This window comes from Orbicella franksi, chromosome 9 (genome assembly GCF_964199315.1).
Source record: "Orbicella franksi chromosome 9, jaOrbFran1.1, whole genome shotgun sequence".
NCBI lineage: Eukaryota > Metazoa > Cnidaria > Anthozoa > Scleractinia > Merulinidae > Orbicella > Orbicella franksi.
Window position 1 is genome coordinate 19,679,295 of NC_138153.1, and position 19,887 is coordinate 19,699,181.

General features: G+C 40.4%; 1 protein-coding gene across 1 annotated transcript; it reads right to left on the minus strand.

The window, feature by feature from the left end:
* Positions 1-4,896: 4,896 nt before the first annotated feature.
* Positions 4,897-9,016, minus strand: LOC145496841 (putative ammonium transporter 3). The gene is made up of 4 exons (XM_081476597.1): positions 8,142-9,016; positions 7,351-7,410; positions 6,561-6,637; positions 4,897-5,725 (listed from the first exon to the last, which is right to left on the minus strand). The coding sequence occupies exons 1-4, from the start codon at positions 8,906-8,908 to the stop codon at positions 4,980-4,982; spliced, it is 1,650 nt and encodes a 549-aa protein (XP_081332723.1). The 5' UTR covers positions 8,909-9,016; the 3' UTR covers positions 4,897-4,979.
* Positions 9,017-19,887: the final 10,871 nt, after the last annotated feature.

The window sequence follows — 19,887 nt, forward strand, 5'->3', positions numbered from 1 at the left end:
GGATGTTGTGTCAATGTTCCCTAACATAGATAATCAACTCGGTCTTACTGCAGTAAAGAAGGCACTGAATGCCAGAGAAAACCAGCTTCCATCCACTAATTGCATTTTAGAAGCAGTAGAAATTTGTTTGAAGAGCAATCACTCGGTTTTTAAGGAAAACTTTTTCCTACAAATTCATGGCACAGCCATGGGCCCAAAGAACGCCTGTAGTTACGCGGATCTTGCCATGGGGGAAATAGATTATCAAGCTAAATTTTCTGGCCCCATAAAGCCGACTTTATGGTGGCGATACCGTGACGATGTTTTTGATCTCTGGCAACAAGGCCTTCCTGCACTGCATGAGTTTACTGACTTTATAAATTCCCTATATCCTACCATTAAATTTGAATTAGTTTTTTCTGAACGCGAGCTTCACGTGCTAGATTTAACTTTACATCTCATCAGGGGTTTCATCCAGACAGACGTTTATTCAAAGCCAACTGATAGCCACTTGTATCTTCCACCATCAAGTGCTCACCCCAAACACGTTTTCAAGGCTATCCCTTATGGCATAGCAACTAGGTTACAGAGAAACTGCTCTGAACAAGTATTTCTTGCCGAGAGAACAACTGAATACAAGGGTTATCTAGTCAATCAGGGTTATCCCACAAAACTAGTGGAAGATCAATTTTCTAAAGCCTTAACTACATCTAGAACTGACTTACTTAGAACTCGTGCCAAAGCTGAGAAGAAATTGTTTCCATTTGTAACAACATTTAATCCAAATTTACCTGATGTTGGTCGCATCATCAGAAAACACCTAGGTATTTTGGAATCCAACCCCAAATTAAAAGAATTTTTTCCGCCAAATTCCATCATAGCCTCTTTTCGAAGATCTAAAAACCTTAAGGAGTTGTTAGCGCCATCTCGTTATGGTTCTAACACTAAGGTTGAAGAGGTTGTTGAGGTTAAGGGTTGCTTTAAATGCAAAAGAACAAGATGTGATCTCTGTCGCAACTACCTTGTTGAATCAAATTCTTTCCAAAGTTTTCAAACAGGCAAGAGCTATAAGATACGATTGAAACTTTCCTGTGATTCAAAAAATGTCATTTATTTGGCTTCGTGTAAGAAATGTAACTTACAATACATTGGCTCTACAACAACAGATTTTAGAGTTAGATTTCGCAACCACAAGTCTGCTATGCTGACCAAGAAAAAGACTTGTGAGGTAGCGGTGCATTTCAACAGAACACCGCACGACTTAAACGACTTTTCTTTCCAGTGTATTGATCAAGTGCAGATAAATGCAAACAATACAAGTAACATCGAAAAGCTTTTAATCACTAAAGAGGCATATTGGAGTGCACAGTTGTTCTCTCTGGCACCTTTTGGCTTGAATAAACGTCAGGAATTCCACTCGAAAAAAAGAATAAACTACAATTAGCGCAAAAATAACTTGCAAATTTGGCGGTTATCTTAGTTCAGGTGTTCAAAGGCCCTGACCTTGGATCTTGTTAGCTTTGTTAGCGCTAGGTTTTCTCAGGGGCCCCCATCGGGGAATTTATTACATTATTGTTGTTTAAGGGCCCTGTTTAGGGCGCCTGTTGTGCCTTGCCGCGGCATAGTTTCAAGGGCTTTGTTTGGGGATTTTGGGACCACCTTTTTTGAACATGGAATATTTTACACGCGGGTCCCTTCACACTTTCGGCTGACTCGACGAATCGCGTTACTTTTTTGATATTAATCTTATTTGTATTATATTCGATTATTTATTCTTATTTGGTTTGTGTCTTTTGAGTTTTGTACCGCATTGTCATAGTATCTCGCTTAGTAATCACCGATTGTTTATCATTGGTTAATTTTTTCGTTTTCATGTGTTACCACGCCCTGTTATGTAATCATCTTTGTAATATTATGTCATTTTTTATACTGTAAACTTATTTAAGGTTATTGTAATTTATTATTCACTTGCACTGCAACTGATGAAGGTCTTTGACCGAAACGTTTATTTTTATTAAATTTTTAAACTTTTTTTTAGATTACTGTATATATATTTTTTTTCGCTCGAAGTTGTCCGTCCTCGTTTTCCACAATTGCCTACAAATTTCATTACTCGAGGTTTGGACTACGAATCCTTTTGGATCCTTCTGGCGCGTGGCATCCCTGTTGGCTCAAAGCATCTTAACTTTATATATATATATATATATATATATATATATATATATATATATATATAGTTTAGTGTACGATGTGGCGAAGAGACCAACTCTTGACTGTTCTGGACGAGTTTAATGTACTACGTTTCGGCCGTTCGGCCTTCTTCAGGTTAAAAGTTAAAAACTAAAAAAAACTATTTACAATGGTTGCGATTTACAGAAACACTGACTTATATACAGAGCAGAAATATTATGATTGAGGTTACGTAATACAACAAAGGTCTAAATTACAAGGTGAAAAAGGATTAGATAATCAAAGACAAATACAGAACTATGGGTGACATGTGAATACAAATAAGGTGAATACAAATGAGTGACACAAACTAGAGAGAAAAAATCTAACTTAATTGGTAGTGTTTACTCTGAAGTAACAAGCTCCCCATTGAAGGCCTCTGAATGAATGTAATTAGGTAAAAATCATAACAGGATCCCAGGAAAGGGCCATTAAACTACAGTAATAATTTCCCTTCCAAAGCCCCTGAATGAAAAGCCGACAACAAACATAACAGAATCCTTGAAAAGAGCTCTTGAACTTAGAAATAAACAAATAACAAAAACAGAATAAAATTAAAATGCGTCATATTGGAAAAGTGGCAAATCACAACTACTCAATTGTAGTAATTAATGCGGTGTCTTGATCTAAATTCCCGCCGTTTGTTAAGACCATGAGGATTAAGGGTAAATAATTGCGCGGTCCAATAAGCTTCCCTAGTGAGTAATAATTGTTCAAGATGTAAGGAATTTTCAAAAGACGTAATTTGTTCAATGATGATGAAATTGATTTGAGAAATTTCATGTTCAGAGTTATTAAAGTAGATGGCCAATTCGCAAGTTCTTTTGTTCTTCTGCATGTTCGACTTGTGGTTACGAAATCTTACTTTAAATTCAGTCGAGGTGGAGCCTACATATTGCAGATTGCATTTGGCACAAGTGGCTAAATAAATAACATTTTTTGACGAACAAAAGCTGTCTTGTTCGTCAAAAAATGTTATTTAGCCACTTGTGCCAAATGCAATCTGCAATATGTCGGCTCCACCTCGACTGAATTTAAAGTAAGATTTCGTAACCACAAGTCGAACATGCTGAAGAACAAAAGAACTTGCGAATTGGCCATCTACTTTAATAACTCTGAACATGAAATTTCTCAAATCAATTTCATCATCATTGAACAAATTACGTCTTTTGAAAATTCCTTACATCTTGAACAATTATTACTCACTAGGGAAGCTTATTGGACCGCGCAATTATTTACCCTTAATCCTCATGGTCTTAACAAACGGCGGGAATTTAGATCAAGACACCGCATTAATTACTACAATTGAGTAGTTGTGATTTGCCACTTTTCCAATATGACGCATTTTAATTTTATTCTGTTTTTGTTATTTGTTTATTTCTAAGTTCAAGAGCTCTTTTCAAGGATTCTGTTATGTTTGTTGTCGGCTTTTCATTCAGGGGCTTTGGAAGGGAAATTATTACTGTAGTTTAATGGCCCTTTCCTGGGATCCTGTTATGATTTTTACCTAATTACATTCATTCAGAGGCCTTCAATGGGGAGCTTGTTACTTCAGAGTAAACACTACTAATTAAGTTAGATTTTTTCTCTCTAGTTTGTGTCACTCATTTGTATTCACCTTATTTGTATTCACATGTCACCCATAGTTCTGTATTTGTCTTTGATTATCTAATCCTTTTTCACCTTGTAATTTAGACCTTTGTTGTATTACGTAACCTCAATCATAATATTTCTGCTCTGTATATAAGTCAGTGTTTCTGTAAATCGCAACCATTGTAAATAGTTTTTTTTAGTTTTTAACTTTTAACCTGAAGAAGGCCGAACGGCCGAAACGTAGTACATTAAACTCGTCCAGAACAGTCAAGAGTTGGTCTCTTCGCCACATCGTACACTAAACTACAAATCTATGTAGAGATATTGTATCCGTTGGATCCTCTTACTGGGAGTTCATCGTTTGGTACACCATTTTTACACTGCTTATATATATATATATATATATATATATATATATATATATATATATATATATATGGATTTTAAATGCACTTATGTTAAGAAAATAACCAAAATTTGCAAATTTGAAAGAAAGTTAGACTGTTTTACCCCTTACTTGAGGAAAGGGAGATGGATTCAATTCATTGAACAGCACGCCACACACACGCCGAGGCTTTTACTATGCTTTTAATTCGAGGAAAATAACTCTATGAGACATTTGCGCGCGCTAAATCTTGTGTGCAATCATCGTAATCTGCGTTTATTTGACGCGAATCGTCGTATCATGTCACATCAGCGCTCAGGTTTGTTTGTGCGTGTGTGACGCGCGTACGACGGACGTATGTATGTGGCACATGCGCATGCGTCTAATACGCGCGCGTCTGTGGCACTTGCAGGCGCTCACGTGTGTGTGCTAGACATGACCCTCACACATTCAAAAATGAAATGTAAATAGAAAAATGATACTCTCCTGCCACCGTATGTTTGTCCTCTGTATTCGTATGTAACCAATGTATTCGTATATAACCTGTTTATTTCCGTATGTGTCTGTATGTACCCGTATGTTACTCGTATGTACTCGTATGTTACTCGTATGCAGTCGTATGTTACTCGTATGCACTCGTATGTTACTCGTATGTTACTCGTATACACTCCTATGTTGCTCGTATGTACTCGTATGTACTCGTATGTTACTCGTATGTAATCGTATGTGCTCGTATGTTACTCGTATGTACTCGTGTGGTGTTTAAGGCGCGATCAAGCTTCACTGCAGATGATTACTGCTTAATTTCTGTTGCTACCACACTTTCATTTGCTAACTGTACGTTACATGTATCCCATTGGGCTCCACTATCTAGATTTACTCCGCCATTACTAAACGAGCTATTCATTGGAAATGTGCCATTACTCAAGTTATCGTTTTGAGGGCTTCTAAAAGAAACTTTCCTCCGCCACTTTGGTCGAAAAAGTCTCCTTCGAGCGCGAATAACATTCCTTGAAGTGCAGTCAATCTTAGCGGCTTCCAAACCAATCAGATTTACCTCTACTGATTTCAATGCGCCTTCGTGTCCATTTTCTTTCGCGTTGACGCCATAACTGCGTTGAGTTGAGTTCGGATCGTGTTCGTCGATTCCATGTTCCACTTTGTCAGCCCCCATTAACTCGTCCTCCACACTCATGCGCAGTCCCAGCAGCCGATTGACCAATAGCAGCTCAAGAAATGTTGTTAGCGCAGCCCAGGCGGAAACAGCGACGACCGTGAGCAGCTGAACACCCAAGAATCTCCAAGGACCGCCCTTGAAGATTCCAAACTCGTTAGAGAATCTATTTTCGAGGATATCTTTTTCAGCAAAGAAGGCGACGGACAATAGGCCCCAGATTCCTGCCACACCGTGTGTGGGCACACAGCCGACAGGATCATCGATACGGAGCCTTTCGAGAAGAGCACATCCAGGGCAGGCTAGGAGGGCGCCTATTGCACCAATTACAATAGCTTCCCATGGGCGAGTAAGAGAACAGATCGCTGCGTATTGAATGAAAGAATATGAATGACTGATGAACGCTGACTGAAGAAAATAACAAAACTACCAGACGCAACATGATACGCGTGCAATTCCATTGCATTGCATGAGAATATTCTCAAACTGTTGGCTACGAGCTCCGAGTCGAAACTCTAGTTTACTGACAGCGTTCGTTATTCATGAAAATAGGACTCATCGCACTCGCTTCTGAGCTAGAAGCGCTAAACACGACAATGGAGGGCGTTTTTAATTTAAGATGATCATAACTTGTTTACCAATTATTTGCTTGATGTCACTGCTGTGACCGAGGAGGAATGGTAGTAATTAACTAATGTAGAAGTGCTGATGAATGCTAAAAACTGTTCCTCGATTTTCAATGCGTCAAAGTGTGTAAGTCTTTTTCGTCAAAACTTGTCAAAACCTTCTCTCATTGGCCTTGTCATGTGACGAAGATCTGCAAATATCCTATACGTCTAGATCAAAATAAATTTTTTTAGCAACCAATAAGAAAATCAAAAAAGCCACAGACATTTTTGTAGTCCGTCATTGATTGACATGGTTCAGTTTGTTTGGTCGTACGTGCGTGGACGAAGACAGGTAATTCAGTTTAGCAAACACTTTCAGTTTTGCATTTGAAGGCTTGCGTGTCCTTTAAAATAATCATTTCTTTTGACGCTCCGGTGGTGTATACTTTTCTATGGTTTTGTTAAAAACGACGCGAGTACGAAAGATTTTCGGCAATTAAAGACACCCTCAAATAGGTAACCTAGAGGGTCCGAACAACTCGGACTAAATGTTAGCTGCAAAAGTGACATCACTCAACGCAAATTAATTTACCTGTTATGCTGACGAGCCCAGCCAGAATCCCAGTCACAAAAATTGGAATGTTTAACTTGTTCTTTAAACAAATGTAGCTGAAAGTAACAGCAAATGGAATAATTTCATGTAAAGATGTCAAGCCATCCTTAGACGAGTGGGGAAGTAAACCAGGCAAAAATTGGAGCGGGAAAAATTTCGCCGCTTTTATTTTTGCCGGGTTTAACTCTTCCCGCTCCAAAGAACTACCGCTGGGTCCCCGAGGATGATGTAAAGCGAGGTTGCCTTATCGATAAGGTCTGGATCCCATGTTTTTACCCAGTTCATCATACGTCCCGGAGGGGGAAGGATAGCTATTCAGCGGAGCTTTACACGGGGAGCCTCCGCACTGAGGTCTAAACCTTTCCTTTGTATACATCATTTTTGACAGGAAAAGCAACCCTTCTATGTACACTTTTCATAGAAAATGGCTACTCTTTCACACACCTAACGTACAGACCCTTGGATTGAGTGATCTCTTTAAACATTGGGATGAATTAGCCGTTGAAGGAATTTGTTCTGGATATTTTGATGGGCAATTTGAACTGAAAGAAACTTCGTATACCTCTACCTAGAAAAAGGTAAATCCTTTTAGGCAGAGTCTCCCCCGTGATGGCATGACACATGTCAGGCGCGCCTAAACATGTGTGTAAAATTGAAGCGCATTTTCATATCAGAAACAGCATTTTCGAGCAGCAATGTAGTTTTTGTGGCAAAGTCAATATTTAAAAATTAGTCCCAGCTGACAGAAAAGTCAGATTAGTATTCCTACCTGTATGTCATCCCCAGTATCCCTCCACCTATAGAGCCGTTGATAGTTACAACTGCTGCCCTGTGTGGTGAATTGCATACGACTATGAGCAAACAAAAAGTCGCCACTTGAAAGAACGAGCAGGAATCGAACTAATAATTAATCTTTCACGCACTCCTTCTTCTAGTTTGATTTGTGATCTAACATGAAAGGTTAGCAATTCCATGACCATATGCTTGGGAAAACGTCATAGTTCAATAAAGGAAACGACTTAAAGATCGAAGCAAGCCCGGGCATATAGAAACCTATTCTATGATGTACGTTATGTTATAGTTAAGGCAAACTGCAAAGTATTGTCTCTGATTTTATTGTTATGTTTTTTATTATCTTTAATTATATCAATATATAATCATGATAGGTAGAAAAATATCCGCTATTAACCGCAAATACTGCTTTGTTCACTTTAGTGTAAAAACGTTACAGATGGCAAAAGTTTAATATTTTTCGCTTGTCGTTTGCGGTCAGTAACCATCAATCCTAACCTCATTTTTAAGGCCTCAGGGATCCAGCCTAGAGAAGCCAAAAAAGCGAAGAAAAAGAATAAATGCGTATTCCAAGATGTAGTTTGAGCTACCAGTGAACACTATCGCAGTTCAGTAGTTCAGTAAAGATTGGTTTTAGAAAATAATCCTCTTTCTCCAACTTCTAATCCCAAGGCCACCCGTTGCACAGATCAAACTAAACCCATAATTCAATATCTTGGCCGTTTAAACCTGAATTATTTATAACCTTGTACTATAGAACATTCTTACCTGGAGGCAAGTTTCCACTTCATGCCGCTTATTCCAAACGTGCTGCCACAGTTAAAACCCAGCCAGCCCCACCATAACATGAAGGTCCCCAAGAGAACATTCGTAGGAGAAGCCATTTGTTTGGGCGGAGAATTTGCATCGAATCTGCCTGTTCGGGGCTTTAACATCAAAGTCGCCACCAAGCCACTCACTCCGCCAACTAAATGTACAGCACCGCATCCGGCAATGTCGACAGCGCCCATTTTCCGAAGCCAACCGTGTTCATCCCAAATCCAATGAGCTGGAGCACAGTATGTCAGAGTGTTTAAGAATGAGTAAAGTGTGTACGCTTTTAAGCTCGTCCTTTCCGCCATAGCACCAGAGACAATGGTTGTCGCTGTCGTAGAAAAGGAGAGATGAAAAAAGTACTTTGAAAAGATCTGCCCCATTTCTCGTTCGTCTGCGTCCGTCAAGAACTTTCCAAGGCCGATAACCGGGTTTTTACGCTCGCTGATTCCGTAGCTAAATGCGAATCCGAAAAGCCAATAAGACAGTCCACCGTATATCACATCCACCGCGTTCTTGACCATGATGTTCGCTTCATTTTTCCTGGAGACCATTCCGGATTCGAGAAGTCCGAATCCGGACTGCATTGTGAAAATGATGAAAGCGCTGGTCAAAATCCACGTAGCGTCATCTGAACCTATTCCTTCCGCGAAGTCTCCCTTACGGAGGTCCTTCGTTGTTGGTGCTGTGGTTGAATTTAAAGTGAAGTTTGCTTGATCCATGTTCGTTGGTTTTGTTCTCGAGGCAAGGAAATCCCAATAAGAAGAATTCTAAAACTGCGTAAGAGATATATCCGGGGATCAAACGGGTTGGCTTTAGAACTCTGCTCCAACTCGTCCTGACACTATCCTTTGAAATCGGTTTTCAGTTCCAGAAGTTCCTGTGTTAAAAATAGTCACACGCAGCTGACTGTCAATCATTCTCCTGAAGTTTAAGTTGACGTGAATTATTCTGAAATTTTTCTTGCTGTCACTGTTGCGACAGTCTTAATAAGGTCACCGGCAACCAAGAAGAAATTTCTATTGTTTTCGAAACACTTTTATCACGAAACATTATCCTGTTTGCGTCATTAGCAACCACTAAGGAAGTAATAGCTTAAACAAACGATGGTTTGAAAGGAGAAAGCGAAAAAGGGCAAGAAAGTCATTGAGTATACCCATGAATAACAAAGAACGCATAATTATCGTAGAAAATAGTTCAATGTCTCCAGATGTGGCGAACTATATCATATATGAGAGGGGGGCGGGTGGCGGTGTCACAATTTTATGTTCTTAATGAAGAAATCTTTACAAGATCATTTTGGTAAGAAAATTTCATCAAAATCGGCAAGATTCGACACGGACGGTGAAATCGCGAGTTCTTACGTGATCTTCCGAGACGAAAGAGTTCAATAAGAAGGTATATTTGTTTGGGTGACAATCTTTAGTTTAATGTAGTCTATTCTCGCAAACAGGGCAGTATTACGCGTCAAAGGTTCCGGCCACCATGCTCGCTATCGTGTGTCATGGCGTGACTGGCAATGTTTTCTCACTGTTACTGTTAATTAGTTATTTAGACAAGTTTCCGGACAGAGGTGTTTCTACAACAGAGTGTTTCTTTCCAAGGCCTAAGAACTGATAGCTGCCAGTGGAAGTTTTATGTTCAAATTGTTTAAATAATAATAATAAAAAAAAAAACACAAGTTAGCTAACTTGCTAGCTAACTTGGTAATTTAAAAAAAACACAAAACAAAACCAATATCAGACCCCAGCCGGAGTTGAATTCATTCATTGAAATTCACGGAAAAGCCGAAAAGCGGGGGAAAGTCACATATGGTTTCTGCTTTTCTCCGAAAAAAAAAAAAGTCAGTTAAACTTCACGCAAACTGTTTCTTTAACCAATTTTCGACAGTGATAAACCTCTACGTGGCACGCAATGCGTGCAGACGGCTATGTACATTCAGCCAACTTGTTTATCCTCAAAATATTCGCCGTTTTAGCGCAAAACTGACTTTTAAAGGCACATAGCAACAGCTACGTTGAACAATTGAAATGAGTTTCCTTTACCTAATTGTGTCTCTAATTTCTAATTTTGAAGATCTGGGTACTAAACTCAAAATGAAATAAAAATGAGGAAATGCGTTCTTCCCGCGCTTATCAGCTACAACCAGTTAAACGCCATCATTATGGATCTAAACTAAATTTTGTTCTTAGCGTCTTTAATTTAAACCTTACAAATGAAAATTTCCGGCAAACGTTTGACTTTTGACAAACTTTTTATTCGGCATATCTTTTTAATTTACTTTGCACCAAGCACTCATATCATCACGTGAGAGAACAAAGTGGACAACTCTAGAAACATGGTCGTTAAGATTATTTTAAATTCCTTGATTGAAAACGGAAAAAAAACAGCGTAAATTAATTATTGATCTTTCCGCCACATTCAATTTGTTTAGTCTATATATTTTAATTTGCCACACACAATAGCTAGAGTCAGAGAACAACTTTTATGTGATTAAAGACAACCATTGGAAAAGTGATGGAGGGATAGCGAATTTTTAGGCATTTTTCGTGACTTCTCCTATTCGTGACCTGTACGGATCCGTGCGCTACTTCCCCCTTTTGCGTATAAATATAAGGGCCGCAGGTGTCGAAGTGATAGGACCGGAAAAACGCGCAGGCCCTACTAAAAAGGCGTACGACCCCGCGAAATCGATGCGACTTAATTAAAGACAGAGAACAGCCTTGTTTCTGGAAAATAATATTTTCTTCAAAACGAGTGATGAAAGTGAACATTCTGACAGCGAACTACTTAGTACAGCTACCATCTTACTCTGAAAGCACAGAAAGAAAGTTAACGCGCCTCACAAATGCGAAGTTCATAAAAGCAGTCATATGATACAAGGCTTATTGACTGAGGAAGCTTGGTCGGCCGGACGGGAAAATATTTTGCTCGAAGACAGGATGTACGGACTGAGTGTAGCGAGATACGTGCGTCCTGACTTCAAGTCAAATATTTTCCTGTCTGGGCCGACCTTCCTCAGTCAATAAGTACGTATAATTGCCCTTCACTTGTGTTGCCGGGTCTGCACCTTTTAAGGGTATTAACTAAAACAAATGTAAGCAAGTTCTTGTCTTCGGCTATCATCGATAACTCCAGCCCATCAAGTTTCGAATCAATCAGGAGTGTTGATTCTCCTTACAGAATTCTGTTCAATTATCCTAAAGTTAGTTCTTAGAATATGGTTTTCCATCAGTACAACATTTCATTCTTAATGATTTTCTCGTTTTCAAAAGAAGATGATAGATGTAATCACTCGCGGAGGATTTTACTATCGTTCTTAACTGTCTTAAAAGTCGGGCATATCAGCAAAATTATTAGAATCCAGGTTAGCAAAAACCAGAGGAGCGAACATAATAATAGTAATTGAAAGGATCATCCAGGCTACTGAACGAAGACATGCGTTTATAAGCAATTCACAATAACATGAAACGTTTACGTAAATGAGGAAGCCCGCAGTTAAGACTAAATGCAAAAAGAGTATACTTGGTTGCAAATTCAATACAGACGGATCTGGCATCAAGAGTATATTTAACAACCATGGAGAATATTACTCTCAATAAGATCTAACGGGAAAGATTTCAATTTAACGCTTGGTTAACCGTTTCTCGCTAAGAAAAGTGTTAAACGCTTAAAAATATTTAAACAAACGTTGCTATATTTTTGCTGGAAGGAAACGAAAAGAGACTGGAATCGATGTCCTGGTATTTTCAGTCTCACTCAGCCCTTCAAAACAGTTTTTTCATGTTTCATGTTCCAGTTAAACGAGGAAAACAATCTTTACACTGGCAGAAAAAGCTCCTTTAATAAGGATATTGCGACTTAAGATTTGATTTGTTTGCTAATAAAAGGCATGGCGAAAAACGACAGTGCAATCTTCGCCACCGGATATGCCTTGCAAATTTTCACTTTTTAATTTTTGCCTGTTTTTTTTAATTTTCATATCTTTATGCAGTCGTAGTAATATCATTTCTTTCGAAGTAGAATTTTCTGTTAATTATACCAAAAAATTATATGAAAGAAAATCTTACTGACGTTTAATAACTACTATTCAAATTTCTTAAATTTACCTCGTGAAGACAGATCAAGGAATTAAGATGCAGAGATGTCTCACCCACCTACTTTTTGTTGGCTTCCTTGGGGTAGGACAGCAATGTTTCGCACCGCAATTTCCTCAATCAATATTCATTCTGGAAGACGAAGGTAAAATGTTTGACGCCAGTCGCTGTAATTATGAATAGAAACATTCTGGAAAGTAGGCGATCTTGGCGCATTATTTTCATATGTTGAATGCGTGGCTGGCAGGTGTTTTCTTCATGCATCAGAATAATTAACACCTCAAACCTTACCTCAGGAAGCGTTTTGTATTTATTTCACACGTAAGGTTGTTGGCTTTCTGGTTGCTGCTCAGAATATCTCATGATCAAGCTTATGCTTTTCTCGATCGCTGTGGCTTTACAATTGATTTCACGTTCAATGAACATTATAAGCACCCGGCTATCAAAGATCCTTGTTGCGAGTTTTTCGCAAAATGTGTAGTTGTAATTTTAAAATGGATCTTTGCCAAGACCGAAAGGGTTTTCAGTGTTTACTTATGATTTTTAGGTATTTTTCCGAAGTGTACACAGTGAAATTTTTATATCAAGGACATTACCGAAAGGGGTTCGCGAGTGCGACGCGAAGAAAGAGGAAGCAAGCTAAAATTTTCATATACCGCATGACAAACGAAACCTTATCTGGTTCCCTGGGCCTGCTGCTTCCCGTTTAGATGATTATGTCTACAGTACCATGGCTAACGTCCATTTGAAAGACTACAGCTAAGCGCAATCAATTACCAACTACTGATCGGCCTCTAATTATGGGTTTTCAAGTAAAATGCGACAAACATTTTCATCGCGCGAATTTCCGAACAAAATGAAATTGATTTGACTCAATTAACATAGGCTTTGGTCTATTTTACAGCCCAGGTTTTAACTTAATTCTGCTTCATTACTTGAAGAATACCTAGCTCGATAAAAGCAAACGCATAAATGTTAGTCTGATCTTGTGGAACAGAACTCGGCTAACGAATGGAAATAATTGTGTATTGGGAAGGAACTCAGCAGGAAAGTTTGAGCTCAGGCTGTTCAGACAACTGGAAACTAAACCCACACATCTCGGGTGTGCGGGCACTGTTTCCACTTTCTCTGGCGTTTCCCCTGGAAACATTTTATTGTTTTGAGAGGTAAAACTAAATATATACCGAGAACTTGTCATTAAGGACGACGTTTGCTTCCCTTGATATAAGAGTTGATGAGCTGATTTGTAAGGGCGCCTATTTTCAAGATGGGTCGGGGAGGGATTATACGGCATGTGTATCTCGTCATAAAACATTACAGCATACCCTTGGAACCAGTGATATTCTACAAAGTTACCAGATGGCAACAAAAGAAAGAAACAATCCAGTTTCAAATTAAAACAATATTCAAAAACTACTTCTTTATCGGTTGTATATTTTTAAGATTTTTAACTCGTTATTTTCATTGTGTGAGCTCCTTTGTGATAAAGAAGTAAAGCATTCCTTGAAATAAGTGTCACACTGAATTTCAGTACAATAGGAGCTTTTTAAATAGTTGTTATTTAAAACATATAGTAAAAAAATCAAGGTATTTATACTGCATATAAATATATTCCTTATGGCAACGTCGTGATTAGCTACTGAGAAGTTTAATTTTCACTGTTATCAGTTATTTTATACCAATAAATCTGCTCATATCAAAAGCCACCACCAAGGGGTTGGTATTTGTTGAATCTCTCTCTATTTTATCCAGCGTGACTGACAAGTAGGACAAATTCAACCTTTGCACCGTTTGCATTGCTGCGTGTCTGCATTTTCAATAATTCAAGCCTATCATCTTAATTTCCATTTCATCTTAATTACAAGGTAATAAAATTAAAAAAATTAACTGAAAGGTTACAAATCATCCCTGGTTTCACTAAATAATCAGGACGCACTATATCAATTAAATTTGAAAATTTCTTAGAAAACCAAATAAGGAGAAGGATTGACACAAAGCACCAACCAACATGAACTAAATTTGGAAATAGGAAAATCCAGTAATTTTCTATTTTATCGGTTTCCTTTCATGAAAATCGAGGTTAAAAATAAAATCGATGAATCTGGACACATGTGTCTTGATCACATTCATTTGAGAAGGATATCTAACAATTTTTAAATATATGCTAAATATACTCTACCTGTTTTCTAGCAATGGATAATGACAAAGATACATCTTGTTTCCACTCTTTTGACGAAACAGGCTTTACACTGAAGCCACTGATATTTTTGTTCGTTTTCATCATGTACGGAGCTGTTATAACATATATGATTAACAATTATGCTATAAATTTTCATTTGACTTAATTGTGTTGTAATAACTAAGGATATGAATGCCAACCTTGTTAGCTTAACAGTGGATCCCCTAGATCCGCCACTGCTTAACGAGAAATACGCAATGTCGAGGAAAAGGTTGTTGTTATTCATCGTGGTAGATGCAATAATAAAGTGTATTATCGTTTGTCTCACGATGTAGTCACTTGAGATGTACATCGCGACGCTTCGACTGCTTACTGCTAGTCTTCTTCAGGCGATAAGGTCGACTGATTGCACGGTATCATTTATATCACATACGTCCGCTGTGAGAAATAGACAGTTAAACATAGATAATTACGACGATATCATTCGTTATTTCTGGGCATGTTAAGTGGAGGCGGATAATCCGGCGGCAGATGCAATTGAATGGCCATTAATGGAGTACTGCACCACAGGGCTGAGCAAGAAATATCACGCTGATCAACTGAACACGTTTAAAAAAAAAGTGAAAATAAACCATGGAATTATTGGGTGTCCTCGATTTCCTAAGAGGTTTAAGCTACTTCGCGGTGTAGTTTCATGAAAACTATGAAACATAATTAACAATTACTGGACGAGGTTGAGCAAAATATCGTGATTTGTCAGTGGAGAGCAGATCATTTATTTGCCGAAGCCGAAGCGCTGGGGCAAATAATTGACCTGAGAGACACTGACAAATACCGATATTTTACGATAACCGCGGAGTTCAGTAATTGTTTTACCATTCGATCACCAAATTTGTTTTCTTATTGAAATCACTCTCTGACAGTTCAGGAGAGCAATCTGCCATTTATCACCGAAGATCATGAGCAGAATATTATTTGCAGCAAAACACATTTAGATGGTACTACGCATGAGCAGATCATTATTTGTAGGCAGTTATTTGCAGGCCATGTGGCTGGCTCTCGGCCAATGAAAAGGAAGAAAACAATGCATCGAATTATAAATTAACTGTCAGTTGTCACAGCGAGTCTCGATTGGAAGACTTCACCAACTCAATAAATGTTGTTAGGACTCCAGATAATCCATGAGACATGGCTGTGGAACTGAATAAAATTTTACACCATACATTTCGGAAATATCCAAAATAAGTAAATTCAGAAATATCCAAAACATGGTATAACTTTCAATCTACGGAACAGTTTGTTGAAGAAACTGTGTGAATGCGTAGATAACTGTTTACTAATTTTTTTTGTATTTTAGAACTGTATTGTATTGATAGAAATCCGAAGCACGTCGAATTGGGTGGTAAATAGAAGTCAAAATTTAAAGCCGCTTATTTGGTCATATTGCTGTTTCTTTTTATGACTTTAAAACGAGAATCTGCGCTGTTAGGTAAGTGTCTTGGCCATGAGGTGACACAGAACAGGTGCTATTATTCGGCTGGTGACTCAAGGGAGTAGAAAATCATTAGGGCTGTACCCAGAAAAACATTATGACTGAGGCAATGTCCTGGTTAAAGGAAATAGCCACTCCGGAAAACGTATGTTTTTTGTCAACGCTAACAAAATCCTCAGACTAAGTTTAGTCACTCACCGAAGTTTCAGCCTCTTAAGTGCAGGTTTTCCTTATGAAATTCGCCTCCAAAGAAGCCCAAAATTCGACACCGTTGCCGCCATTTTGAACAGTACTCAGCAGCCAGGCTTGCGTTTTCGTGACGTCATTCCGTCCAAGACATTTTGTCCAAATGACTTCAGACAAGCCTTTTGATTACCCCTTTAGGCTATGGCCCCTCTGAAGCATTATTTTGGGACAAACATGCCCCAAACTCCGAAAATGAAAGCAGTCAAGATACGACAGTGGATAATCGTTTGAAAAAAAAAAAATTTACTGACCTTGTGAAGGATGCAAAGTCAGTTGCAGGTTTTTCTCCTCCCCGCCAATTTCGAGTCGGACGGAATTACGTCACATAAACACAGTCTGGCTGCCAAGTACACTTCCAAATTGCGGCCTCCGAAGTCGCTTCTTTCGAGACGAATTTCGTCAGGAAAGCAAGCACTTCAGCGGCTGAAACTTCGGTGAGTGAAAAAGCTGAATGTTTACTTGCAATAGGTGAAGATAAAATAACAAGCTTTTTGGAGTGAGCTTCTCCTTTAAATTCTCTTCCTGTAACTATAAACAAAAAAAACGAAATTCATTAGTCAGGAAGTGCCTCGTGCTGTGTATTCGCAAATACGGAGGACAAATAAAAGACTAAACCAAGATGGCGGAACACTCTTTATTCAACTGAACGCGAGGACCTCGTGAGAGGCCAAATATGGAAAACAGATCACGTGACAACCAGGGAGCCCAACCGGGAAAACCTAACAATTTCCTCCCCTTTTAAGACTAAACAATGTTAACAAACAAAACAAACAAAAATAAAACAAAGTTCAAGAACAAATAACAAAGTCTCTCAGGTAAAATGCCGGTACTGTAAAAACAGTCACAACAGTACAGTGCTCCTTAGTCACAAACATAGTCTTTCAATCTGGTGGGTGCTTTGACAACTCGACCGCCGCGGGTAGCAATCAACTCAGGTTCTGGAATCGGTCGCTGACTTTCAGGGTCAGGGGGGTGACCCTCTCTAGTGGGCGTCACGGCCAGGGGCGGCACATCCTTCCACTCGGACCCCACAACAGCAGGCACTCCATGCTCCACCTCCTCAGGAACAGCACCATCATTCACCACTTCCGTTGTAGATGGACAGATGTTGCTGTCTCGTAGCTGCTCGACATGGCGCTTCCAGGTCTGGTCATTTACCTTGACTGTGTACAAGACTGGACCCGTTTGCCCAATGGCTGTGCCCCGCACCCATTTTGGACCTCTACGGTAGTTGCGGACCCAAACATTCTGGCTGTGGTCAAAACTCTTCAAGGTGCTGTTGTTTGGCTGGAGCAACTTTTGTTGACCTCTCTTTGAATGTCGGGCTTAATTAGGTCCAACCTTGTCGTGACATTTCGGCCTAACAGGAGTTGTGCAGGGCTAAGATCAGTGGTTGCATGTGGAGCTGATCGATATGCTAACAGGAACCTGTCAAGCTTGTGTTGCAGGGTTCTTCCAGACTTGTCCGCTTTCACGGCTTTCTTGAAACTCTGTACCAGTCTTTCTGCCTGACCATTGGTCGAGGGGTGGTAAGGTGCACCAGTGGCATGTTTAATACCATTTGCATTAACAAACTTCCTGAAAGTTTCTGATGTGAACTGGGGCCCGTTGTCAGACACAATCTGATCGGGAAGTCCCATGCGGGCAAACAGGGAACGCAGTGCACTTACGGTCTCCTCAGCAGTGGTGTTCTCCAGCACGAAAATCTCAGGCCAATTGCTGTGTGCATCGATCACCATCATCAGCATCTTCCCCTGAAATGGCCCAGCAAAATCAACATGCAGTCTTTGCCAGGGAAGGGCAGGGTACTCCCACCGATGCAGGGGTGCACGAGCTGGATTATTTGCTGTCTCTTGACATCCTTCGCAATTTTGGACTGCTCCTTCGATGTCCTTGTCAATGTTTGGCCACCAAACGTAACCCCGGGACAGACCTTTCATCTTAACCATACCGATGTGACCCTCATGAAGGGTTTCCAAAACTCTCTCTCTCAGTTTGGTTGGGACGACTACTCTACTACCCCACATCAGAACCCCATGATGGATCGGGATTTCACTCGCACGATGAGCATAAGGGATTACCTCTGGGTGGACTTCTGCTTCTTGCCATCCCCACTGCACTAGCTCTAGGACACGGGAAAGTACTGGGTCTCTCCGAGTCTGCATTCTCAGCTCCTGTTCGGTGACTGGTAAGGCCTCGACCACAGTCATATGGAACACTTCCACTTCATCTGGCTTGTGAACAGGTGCCCGTGGTTGCGGAAGGCGGGATAGACCATCACAATTGACATGCTGTTTGGTCCCTCGGAACTCAATGCTGTATGCAAAAGCGCCTAGGAAGAGACACCAACTCTGTATCCTTGCTGCTGCGGTAACTGGCACGGCCTTCCCAGAATCCATTATGTACTTCAAGGGCTAATGGTCTGTAACCAGGGTAAAATGACGACCCCCTAAGTAGGTTTGGAACTTCTTCACACCCCAGACTAGGGATAAGGCCTCTTTCTCGATTTGCGAGTTCTTCTTCTCTGTTTGTGACAGAGAACGGGATGCATAGGCAATGGGGCGCTCCTCACCCTCTGGAGTACGGTGTGACAAGACAGCGCCAAGACCATAAGAGGAGCTATCTGTGGCCAGAACTAGTGGCAAGTCAGGGTCATAGTGCACGAGAACCTTGTCTTGTAGAAGCATCTCTTTCACCACTCTGAAGCTAGCTTCTTCCTCAGCTCCCCAAGACCACTTCACCTCTTTCTGTAACAGCCGATGCAGCGGAGCCAGATGGGTAGCCAAGTCTGGTAAGAACCTGGCATAATACTGGACCATGCCTAAGAAAGCGCGCAGTTGTGTGACATCCTGCGGTGTTGGCATCTCGGTGATGGCCTTGACTTTCTTGGGAGACTGGTGCAGTCCTTCAGCAGAGATGACATGTCCCAGATACTCCACAAATCTTCTGAGGAATTTGCACTTTTCTCGGTTTGCCTTCAAGCCATACTCTTCCAGCCTCTTCAACACCGCAACCAGCCGCTCAAGGTGTTCCTCCATGGTACTGCTGGTCACAATGATATCGTCCAGGTAGCAGAAGACCCCTGGTAAACCTTGTAAGACCTGGTCCATGGCCCGCTGCCAAATGGCTGGTGCTGAAGCCACGCCATAAGGTAAACGCTGGTACTGGTACAAACCGCGGGTTGTGTTGATGGTAAGGAATGGCCTGGATTGCTCCTCAACCTCCATTTGCAGGTAGGCATGACGCAGGTCAATAACGCTGAACAATGTACCCCCACCAAGGCTGGCATAAATATCATCGATGCGTGGAAGAGGGTATTCGTCCACATCCAACTGTGGATTGATTGTCACCTTGAAGTCACCGCACACCCTAACACTACCATCCTTCTTCACAGGGGTCACAATTGGAGCAGCCCACTCACTAGTGGTCACCTTTTTAATAACCCCTTCAGCCTCTAGCTCTCTCAACGCCTCCTCCACTGCTGGCTTACGAGCTAACGCTACCGGGCGGGCTTTCCAGAATCGCGGTCGAGCACTCTCTTTTAGCTGGACTCGCGCCTGAATTTTCTTCATCCTGCCTATACCGTCCGAGAAAAGACTTGTATGTTTGTTCAAAACTTCTTCCAGGGCTGGATTGGTGTCTGATGTTTCTCACTGAAGTAAAGGCCAATCTAATTGAATGGACTCT